Consider the following 11422-nt stretch of genomic DNA (forward strand, 5'->3'; position numbering starts at 1 on the left):
CTTGTCATCCTTGGGTGGCATCAGGAAGCTCAAGAGAGCAGCTGCTACCACGGCAGCCTCACCAAGATGATGGCCAAAAGGGATGGCATGCCACTATCAGCCATAGGGTCCATCACATTGCTTCTAGTTTCTTGTAAGGTTCTAATTGTTTAAGCTGGGCTAAGAGAAAATGAGAATTAAATAGGAAGAATGAAAAATCATCTCTTTATTCCTGAATATTTAAAAAACATGATTAATTAAACTGCTTCTTGAAATTAAAATCTGTAATTATGTGTGTGTGTGTGTGTGTGTGTGTGTGTATAACCAATTATATATTTTTTAAGGATATTTAATTTGTATTCTTAGTACTTAATTTCAAAGTCTAAACCTTCTTAGAGTAGATGGTATCATAGTAACATAACTTTTATTTCTGGATATTTTATCTTAAATCTTGAGACATCGTTTTAATTTTTGATTGCTGCCAGGTTGGCTGGCTTTAGGAGTTGCGATCTTGCCTCAGGTGATTCTCAGATAAGATTGCTAGTAATTAACACAGTTCAAGTTAGAATGGAAGAAATTCTGGTTGAACTATATATAGTAAATAGCTTCACTTATAAAGGTGCCATGATTTAAATCCAATCTTAGGTGGCCTCTATTTTCTTTCTTTCCCTCCCTCCCTCCCTTCCTCCGTTCCTTTCTTTTTCTTTTCTTTCTTCCCTCTCTCTCCTTCCTCCTCCCCTCCCTCTCTCTCTCCCTCTCTCCCTCTCTCTTTCTAAGTTTATTTATTTTGAGAGCAAGAGAGAGTGAGTGAGTGAAAGCAAAGGAGGTGCAGAAAAAGAGGGAGAGAGAGAGAATCCCAAGCAGGCTCTACACTGTCAGCGCAGAGCCCGATGTGGGGCATGATCTTACCACCTGCGAGATCATGACCTGAGCCGAAATCAAGAGTCAGACATTTAACCAACTGAGCCACCCAGGTGCCCCTCTAAGTTTCTTTATAGATACAATTACTAATATCCACATCTGTGTTACACAGACATTAATAAAAGCAAATGTAAAATATACTTCTGTTTGTGGATGAAAGTTTTATCTTTTCCTCTAGCATTGTACGTTATGTTTTAATGCCAGCTTGCTCTTACATCACAGCTGCTGTTGAGAGCCATCATATGTTCATGTTAAAATGAAGACTGTTATGAAAGAGGAGAGTAGAGTGGAATACTGTGTAGTGAGTAGCCGCCATGTAGTTGCATTGAAACGTAGTGCACTTAGGACTGAGAATGCCCAGTGGTGCAGCCCTTCTCTCCTGTGAACTAACAGCCAGATTGTTTGTAATTTCCCATGCTATTTAAAACAGGGTTCTCATGTATCAGCCATCCTCTGTAAGGGTGCCCAGTGTGACTTCGGTTGATCCTGCTGCTATTCCGCCTTCATTAACAGACTACTCAGTACCATTCCACCACACGCCAATATCAAGCATGTCATCAGATTTGCCAGGTATGTGAAGAGTTGTTTTATTTTGTTACCAAGTTTTATTTATTTTTACTCTTAACCGGTGGAGCAGTTGTAGTGTTAAACAGAAATACTAGGGAAATTTGAACCCTTCAAAGAAAGGTAGTATCTGCTTAATATATCACATTCATTTCCTGTCATTTTAACTACAGAGCAACCTGTAGATTGCTGATGATAGAAAATACAGTAGGTCGGTAGGAAAATTTTATAGGGTTTACCCTCCCTCATGAGGAATTTGTATGTAGAGACACTGTCTTTATCATAGAAGCTTCACAGATTCGGTAGTTTTCTCATAATCTTCTTGGTAGCCCATCACAGCTTTAGAAGGTGCTGGTGTACGATGGGGTTTACATTATCAGTGGCTTTACCCTGTGGGGTTTTTTTGCTCTGTAAAAGTAGGATCTACCAACTCTTTCCTTTGGGCACTGCTTAATATTTAGGGATATCTTTTGAAAAAGTCAAGGCTGCTTGAATAACCTTAGAACCAAGGCCATATTATAAAATTTGGAACTCCCCCACAGGCCCCCCCCCCCAACTTTTCTTCCCTCTATAACCATTGTTTTTGTAGGCATTTTTTGTCAATCAAATTTGAGCAAGCTGAAGCCAGTGCCTCTCATATTCATGACTTTCCTTCTTTTCTGAGGGGCCCTTTTAGTGGAATACAGTTCTCTCTTCCTGTTAATAATTTTCTTTTCTAGATTGTAAAGTTAGTTTTGACTTACAATTTATTTTTCATATCCCTCTTAACGAGGGTTTTTTAAGCACAGTATATGTTCTGGTGGGCGAAATTTGTGTTGTTGGAACACTTGATAGTTGGGTGGTATCTGGCCCAGTGTAATCTTACCACTTGAAATTTATTCAGCTTATGTGAGTAAAATTTAATACAGAAGAATAGACTAATAATAGTGTCTATTAAAAAAATTTCAAAAAACCTACTTAACTATGTTTACTCCATATGTACTTGGGGAATTGGCATTTTAAACATTGTGAAGTCCAGCCGGCACCAATTAAAAAATATTTGTTGTATACACAGCTTGATGCTAAGGTATAGCGGAAGTTTCATGGTCCATAAGACTGATGGAAACTCAGAGATACTTAATTCCTAACTGCCAAGGTTTCCTTTAACCTTGGCTAGTTTTAAAGGAGGTTGAAGAGCTTCTGTGTATCATCTTCGTATGTGTTATAAACAAGCAACCAGAAGGATCGGTTTTCCTAAAGACCTTGAATAAGAAATAATCCTGAAAAAAACTTTTTGTTCACTAAAGCAGCCCTGGCCATTTAGGAGTAGAATAGCCACAATTTACTGATCGTTTGCTCTGTTGTTTTCAAATTATGTGAGTCTGGATGAATTTTTAATTTTGGGAATTGACATTATTTCAAAGTTTGCCCATAAAGGGAGACTATTTACTTTATAGAAAGTGCAGAGGTAAGAAGCAATAAGTTATGTTAACTGTGTATTTTGTAAACTACATTTCAAGCTGGTGTTAAGGAACTAAGACTGATATGCAGGGTTGATATTTAGTGAGTGTGAACTAGGATGGTGACACTGGTTATTAGAACATGGACCTGCTTTCTTACCATTTGATAAATTGAACAGAATAGGGTCTGTTGTACTTCAGAAGAATTACCAGTTTGTCGTCATCTATGAATTATGTAGTAATTACTGCATCTAAATAGTTTAGTTTTTACTTTGTCTTATTGTTAATGTGCTCTTTTGTAGTTAGCACTTATTTTGGTTTTATTTTTGTGCATAATTTTTATGTAATTAGTCTTACTGTGCAGAATTTTGATATTTATAAATTTAACAATTTATAATAAAATATTAAATAGAACATCAAGAATGGAGAGATGACAGAATTTTAATACATTTCTTAACATTCCTTAACATTCCTTTTAAACATCATAAACATGAATCTTCTGAATCTGCAGGAGAACAAAGAAGAAATGATATTAATAATGAACTGCAGCTTGGAACATCTTCTGATACTGTGCAACAATGAATTACAAAATAAAACAAAAAATTTGTATTTATGGAATGGAAAACAGCTTGATTATTGCAAGAAAAAAATATGACTGCCTTATTATTGCTAGTGCCATATTGTCAGGTGCGAATGGTGCTCAAAAGTTGTATCATTTAAGTTGGAAAGTGCTAAACATTTACATACTTAATCCTGTTTTGTTAAAGTTCATGGCTCAAGTAAGGAAAATGTGGTGTTATTAATAAGACCTGTAGAGTGAGTTTCACATAAAGAAGCATTTAAAATCTAAAAACTACAGTTTTATCAGTGTTAATAAAATATTTAGAATGTACCATCAGAATTTTTTTTTAACACTACCTGCTTTTAGTTAAAAATAATAGAGCATTTTCACCCATAAAATACTTAGGTGGGCATAGAAATATATCAGTACAACATATTGCAGTTGAAGATGGTGAAATAAGAAAACAGCATTTTACTAAACTTATAAAACATGGCAGTAATGTTTTAATCAGTAATTATGAAACTTCATCTATTTCATGTAGAGTTTTAATAGTATACTTAAAATGTAAAATGCAAGACTTTGATAATAGTTTAAAGTGTTTTTTTGTCAGAAGGAATAACATCTGAAATACTATATCAAACTTCATCATTAGTGTTTGAGAAAAAATGGTTTCAGTGAGAAGTATTTCATTAGAACGTTGGATTTTTGTATAGAGAGCATCTGTGTAATGCTAGGGAGAAAGTCAAGTTTAATCAAACTTAGAAACATTTCTAGGTGTTTTATTTTGGCATTTTATAAGTCACCATATTCCTTTATCTTTGGGTAAGGTGTCAAAAGATACAGATCAAAGAAGTGTCTGAAATCTCTATCAGTATATATTGACTGGCACACATGAAATGATCATCAAAGAGAATTAGAGTACATCTGAAGAGCTGAGAATTGAAATAATGAAAAAATGAAGAATCTATGCACCTTGCTGGGTAGCCTCCAGTGCTGGAGCTGCACAAACCGTTTGAAAATTATATTAAGCCTGTATAGTTACTTAAATTGGTTACTTAAGTGGAATAGTTAAACATTTAGAAAATGAGCATTTTTGAGTGATTGGCTTCAATACACAGTATTGCAAGAGATATTATTACTTCCTTAGCTCTGTTAAAAAAAAGGTTAAGTTATTCGAATGGACTGAGTGATTCAACAGACATTAAAAGTGATTGAACATATAAAATTAAGTAAGCTATAAAAAGCAGAAGCTATTATAAAAAGAAAAATGTTACACCATTTGAAGCAAAACCAAATTAATAAAATTAAGTCAATTAAAGGACATGCCAATAAACTGTCTTTGTGACTTAGTCAATAATAAGAAATGTTGACTATATAAAATTCAAAAGGTACTTAAGGGCTAGACGATTTTGAGCTACTCTTTAACAGAAGCACAGGATTTACAGAACAATATTAATGTGAAGAGAAACTCTTGGCTTATTGCCATATGTCATCTAGTGAGTAACGGTTTAATGAGGAAGTCATTGGAAAAGTTCATTGTGATCCCCTTTGTCCAGTTTTGGCTCAAACCCCATTGTATCGTACACCACTGACAGGCATATGGAGTGAAAAATCATATTAACAGTTTTTTAAAATGCTTGAGAAACTGATTCCATTCAAATGATTGGTGCTATAGCTTGTATCACTTGATAAGCATTTTTATCATATCCTTAGAGATTATAAAGGAATAAATATACTTTAAAAGAGTTATAAATTATTCATATTGGTTATTAAATATTTCCACAGATATTCTCTATTTTGACTAACAGTCTAATATCAGACTTGTATTCTGTATGATCGTTATGTTTGAGGTGACATTGAATGCTGGCATATAAAAATTCATAGAATTGAGCTAGAAATTGGCTTGTCTCACTGACCTATATCTAGTATGTAATTTTTTTTAATGTTTTGAAATTTAGAGAGCTTTAGGTGAATTGACTTTGAGGTTTATTGCTAGACTTTACATGCCTGAAAACTTTTATTATTTATTGTTACAATTTTAATACTTGAAAATGGTATTACTGGGCAGCCTTTTCCACATTCCTGTTTCTAAAGCATAATTGGAGAATACCAGATCTTTGGTTCAGAAAACTGCATTATCTTAGAACTCAGTAAACCTTACTAAGATTTGGCCTGTTAGCGAGCAGCAGTTAACCAGGTGCTTGCTTTGTGCAGAGTGTTGAACTGTGTCCTAGTCTTGATGTGGGGACAGAGTGACAGAGAGCAACCCATGAAACAGATCTCTGTTTAAGAAGTGTTGCTTTAGTTGAAGCTCAATGTGGTTGGTGTATTTCTAAAAAATAAATGTGAAGTATCTTTTAAGAGCCTAAGTATGTTTTTTTTTTTTTTTATGGTCCGAATCCAGATCATTCTCTCATCATTTTTATTGCTTCTCATTATGTTAAGTGGTGAAGGGGAAAAGTTGGTTTTGATTAGTCCTCCTCTGAACATTTTTGGACTGCTCCCTTTAAGTCTCTGGGAGGTGGTTTTTCCAGTTGTTTTGTGAGGGAATATGTTCATTTTGGGATTTTATGCATTTAAAATCTCACTGATCATGGTACTGAACTTCTCTGTGGCAGAATGGTAAGCATTTACCCCAAATGTTCTGTGACTCATGATAAATACAAAATGATTTGGGGAAATAATTCTTGTCTCCAAAATATGAGACAACTATTAACAAAGCATTTTTGTTTTAGGTTTGGATTTTCTTTCCCTTATTCCAGTTGATCCCCAGGTATGTATCCTGAATTTAAGCAACTAATTTGTATTTGATTGTTGGTTATGTCATACTAACTAAAAATAAAAATGACCAGTTGCATAAAATCAGGACAGTCAACTTGCAGTTACTTAACTTGATGGAAAGGAATTACTATATAAATATTTCACAATTTTATTTGGAGGACTAAAGCTGCTGTTTTTTTAAATTGATGATACTTTGACTTAATACCTGAGTTTTTAGTTATATTTAGTTTTTATAATCAGCATTTTTACAAGCATTAGATGATTAAAGTGAGGGGAAGCAGTGCTAATGACTAGAAGTTAAAATTTCACCGAGCTCATCTGTGAAGCACTCCTTCTATGTGTAGAAATTAGCAAAAGCTGATGCAACAGACTTGAATCATTAGCTTGATTCTTCCTTGTTTTTAAAGGCTGTCAGATACAGACTTTGGGGATGCCCCCAATCTAAAGTTGCTATAAATCGATCATTCCGGTTTTCTCTGTCAGCATTAAGAAACTTGAGGATCCCAGAGTCCCAGTAGGAAGACTTCGCAGTAAATGTGGACTGGCAGGCATATATATCAGAGGCAGAAGGAACAGAGGGAGAGGAGAAAGGCATGGGGAAAGCAGATGGGGAAAGTGAAGCAGAGAGAGACTTTGAGAGAATTGTTATGAGTAGGGAGGGCCTCGAGAAAGACCCACAGACCACTGCTTCATAGGCTGCAGAGGCCACTAACTTCAAGTCTTCTACTGGCCTCGTGTGTCCGTACTCTGTTTCTGACCACGCAAACAGCACTGGAAATTTGGGCCCAGGGTAACATGTTCAGAGTGAGGAATTTCTTCTCGCCCTGAGGTGACTTTGTTACATAAGTAGATTCTATAGCAAAAGTATCTATATCTTTCTAGGAGATGGATTCTTCAGGCTTGAAATACATTACTCAGTCTTATGAGAGAATCATCCTTATAAAAAATGATCTTAGAACCCAAAGGATTTTGATTTCATAGTGCTATTTGGCATGCTTAGTGTCAGGCTAACTTATTTGATAAGGCAGTAGTAGAAGGGTAAGGTTGTGCCTTCTGTTTTCCTTAAAATCCTTAGATTTGCCCTCCTTTACCTCCATAGTACCCCCTTAGGCCCTGTTATCTTTGCGCAGATATGTGCCGTTCCACATGATGGTTACACAGTTAGAGGCAAAATGGCTGCAACCTGAGTATGACAAGAATTCGTAGGGCCTATTGATAGTAGGATTGTGGTATCCAGCATTCATCTTATAATTGAAGAGAGTAAGTACCTTTTTACTACTAGGCAGTCAGAACCTGCCTGAGAGAAAATATAAAATGTAAGTTTCTGGGCTTTTTTCCAGATTGTTTAGTCTAAAATTAGAATTGATTCGATTTTAAAGAAGGTTAATGCCTTAGAAGTCTACTCTCTTTAGAGGTACTGAGAAGCTCTCCCCCCTTAACCGATATCCCTTTGATCTTTGTGTATGCATTTATTTTATTGATAAACCAAGACGATTATCCATCCTAAACAGCAAACTACTTTTTTTGTCAGGCAGCCTAAATTTTAGTCGTTGGTCTTCGACTGATTGGCAGCTTAAGCCTGAGGCTGTTGTTGCCATTTTAAGATTTTTTTTAGAAGATCAAGTAGTAGAAAAAACTTCAGTTTTAAATTGCTGTTTGGTAACCTAGTGTCTCTAGTGATAGGCTGGAATACTTTATAGAATTGATAACATTGATTGAATAATCTTACAGATCTTTTTTCAAATAGTCGATCTAAAGACACATTTTTAGACTCCTCCTCTTGTATATAATGGGTCTTCACTTATTTTACTAAAATCAGTGCTGCTGTTTCTCACATAAAATATTTTTGTGGCGACATAAAGCTGTTAGCTCTTGTCTCTCTACTCTTGGACAATATTGGAGTTTTAAGAACTCAGATTTGAATTTGAGAGTCAGTGATCAAAAGATGGTAAGGAAACTTGAAATATGAATTCTTGAAGTGGGGGTATCAAGTCCCACAAGGAAGATTAGATCTGCATTAAGATTTATTCCAGGATTTTGTGATTACATGGGATAACTCTGTTCTGAGCATCCTGCGGTAGTCCGCTACCTTATGGTCTCTGTTTTAGAATGAATGCTCTCCTCTTGATTACACAGCTATCATTTCATCTAGGTCCAAAGGATTCAAATGATACTGTCGAGTTGATCAGTCTTAAAATTCTTCCTAAAGAGTCTGATTGATACTAAATATTGAAAGCATTATTGAATTTTGTATTAGCATTTTTGCTAATATTTGTTAGCCTTTATGATGTGATTTAAACCGGGTGTAAATGCATTTAGTGAGCAAATTCTTTTTGAGGTTAAGTATGAGTCATAATGGGAGGGCCAATATTTACTATTAAATAATTTTAATTATGATTGACATTTTGTGCTTATACCTGTATACTTGGTCTACAAATTCTGCAAGATTTCAGAGGATCAGAAATATGGTGCACTCACTAAACAGTAAAGTAGCTAAATTCAGACCACCTTCCATCCGAAGATGTAAAGTTTTGAGAAATTCTAAATCCCACTGGGATTTAAATATGTGGCTATCACTTATGCATATCTAACAATTTCTAGTCTCTTTATTTAAAACCAATGTAGCCTCTTCCTCATCGGCATCATTGTTTGTTTCAAGCAGTACTGTCCTCCTATGTTTTTGGATAGTCTCACCTCACCCTTAACAGCAAGCAGTACGTCTGTCACCACCACCAGCCCCCATGAAAGCAGTACTCATGTTAGTTCATCCAGCAGCAGGAGTGAGACAGGGGTCATAACCAGCAGTGGAAGTAACATTCCTGACATCATCTCATTGGACTAAAGGAGGACTCCCTCGATTCTAGGAATCATTCATCAAAACTGTTCTTTCTTGGATCTCTGGTCCGTGGAAGCTATTTTTTTTTTTTGTAACAGTTACTTTGATATTTATTGAAACGTCAAATGGATTCTTTTGCTTTCTGAGATGGACACAGATGACTACAGCAAGAACCAAATGACATGCAAGAATTTTTCTTATTCATGCTATACTCTGAGCATCAGATACATTCGGCCATAACTGTATCTTCTCGAGAGATGGATTTCAGTTTCATGTGTTACTGGATGGATTCTGCGTACACATCAGTTACAAATTTTTTTGTTGTAATAAACAGCAATAAAATTATGTAAATATTCAAGTAAACTTTTTTTCTAACTAAAAAGATGTAATCAGTGATTCTAAAATGATAGCAAGTTTTGTTTAACCTGATGTGAAGGAAAAATACATGGAAGGAAGTCATGTTTGCTGAATGAGTCCTTTCCACGGAGATTTGTTCCATTTCATTGAAGTTATGAAACGCTGATAAGTGGCCAGAGCTTGGGTTCCTCTGTTCTTCCTGCAGTTCTCTTTTGTTCCTGATGCCATCAAAGAAAAATGGCTAGTGTTATGTATTTTTCTCTGGTTGTCACTGACACTCTGATGTTGTTTGCTAGCAGTTGCAGAGGGAAATTCTGGGATTTGACTGCTCTTTCTCAGTGATAGTGCTGAAGAACACTATGCAGATTCTGCCCTGACAGAGCGTGTGTTATTTTTGGTAATTGTACATGCTCATTCTAGAGATATCTATAAAATTGGGCTTGCCTTCTCGAAAAAGAAATTCTATGCAGCCGTTAAATGTTGAGTGAAATGTTTTTGGAGTAACATGTGGCTAGAATGTTCATTAGGATTTTGTTCACACTGATCAGAAACATTGAGAGCTTTGAGGCAGCAAAAGACCAGATTTGGGGGAGACGGGAATAACAGAGTTTCTTTTCCTAGGAACTTCTTTTGCTTATTTGTTTTGTAGAATAATATACAAATCTTTGAAAGTTTTCAGATTTTACTAACACTAAGAATGCAAATATGTTATAGGACCCTGGTCTTATTTCTTACCAGTTATAATTTCAGCGTCTGTGATGATTTTCAAACTTAAGGGAAACACAAACAATAGCAAAGCATGGGTACTGCATCAGATTTCCTTTCACTTTTTAAAAAAGGCAGTCTTAACTGATACCATGAAGGACAAACAATTAGAAATGTTTTGTTTGAATTTGAGTAAGGAAGGTTTGGGGAAGATGGGTTTGTAGCCCACTTTGAAAACCACTCATTTAGAGTGGGCTTGTTTTTAAATCAGGATGGAGTTTTACACTTAGAGGAACATTTCTATCCCCATTTTCTATTTCCCTTTGTTAAATTTGGCTTCCTAAATTTTTGAGTTCTCAAGGAATTAATACTTCATGTTTAGCTTTCTCTCCCTAACTGTATCTATTTTAAAAATAAAACCCTTTTTAAAAATGACTTAATCTAACTGATTTCTCAAACCAAAGTGCCCAGATGAAGAGTCTCCCCCCATCAGGTAGAATAGGGACACCGTGGCATTACTTCAGGATTGATGTAACTCTGGGAAGCAGACTTGTCGGTGCTGCTTGGGTTTGTTTTGTTGTTGTTGATGTTGTTTGTTTTTGTTTCTTAACACCTCCTTAAGTTTTCAGGGCCACTGCTCTCTTTGTAAACAGATTTGATTTCATGTGATTTTCTTATATCATCCCCCTTTGGCTACATCATCCCTTTACTTAATGTGTTACCCGGTTTGGAGAACTGCTTCCCATTAAAAGCGTGGAAACAAACCTGCGTCTCCCTGCCCTGGTTGCGCTGTGGTGGCCATTTTACCTTCTTAGTCATCAGCTCTCCAGTCCGTGTTACAGTCCTTTGGTCCAGATAGGGAATTTCTTCCTGGTAAAATTTTCTGTTGCTGCTCGAAATACAGATGCAGTTTCTGTTCACTCTGTAATCAGCTAGAAAACGTATTTGTGTGGTATAATTTGTTAATAAATAAATGATGTATATTTGTTACCATTTTGCTACTCTGTAGATCCTTAGACTCCCCCTCCCCTGTTTACAGAGTTTTATAAGATAAATGGAAATATTCGTAGAAGTTCGTTTATTTACTTGGTTCTTGTAACCAGTACCTCTGTGCTTTTATAGTTGTGCTTTGTTTCCTTTTACTATTTTATGAGAACAGCTTTAGTGTTCATTTTTGGTGCTTTACACTGAAATTACATATAAAATTTTAATTTATACAGGTGACTAATGTTTTTGAAAATACATTTTTAAGTTTATAATCTTAAAATTGGGCTTTTA

At 35.5% G+C, this 11422-nt stretch overlaps 1 protein-coding gene across 4 annotated transcripts in view; it reads left to right on the forward strand.

Moving 5' to 3' along the window:
• PIAS2 (protein inhibitor of activated STAT 2) overlaps nucleotides 1-10579 on the forward strand; it is a 93616-nt gene extending 83037 nt beyond the window's left edge. Inside the window, exons 12-14 of one of the 4 annotated variants that reach the window (XM_039228921.1) lie at nucleotides 1331-1470; nucleotides 6201-6238; nucleotides 8906-10579. In XM_039228921.1, the coding sequence (XP_039084852.1) occupies nucleotides 1331-1470; nucleotides 6201-6238; nucleotides 8906-9088 (361 nt within the window). In that variant the 3' untranslated portion in view covers nucleotides 9089-10579. Of the gene's footprint in view, nucleotides 1-1330; nucleotides 1471-3414; nucleotides 3517-6200; nucleotides 6239-8871 lie in introns of those variants that run through there. The other 3 variants (XM_039228922.1, XM_039228923.1, XM_039228924.1) reach the window with 3 other exon arrangements.
• The last annotated feature ends 843 nt before the right edge of the window (nucleotides 10580-11422 follow it).

The sequence above is a fragment of the Hyaena hyaena genome, unplaced genomic scaffold (assembly GCF_003009895.1).
Source record: "Hyaena hyaena isolate Hyena2069 unplaced genomic scaffold, ASM300989v1 scaffold_33, whole genome shotgun sequence".
Lineage (NCBI taxonomy): Eukaryota > Metazoa > Chordata > Mammalia > Carnivora > Hyaenidae > Hyaena > Hyaena hyaena.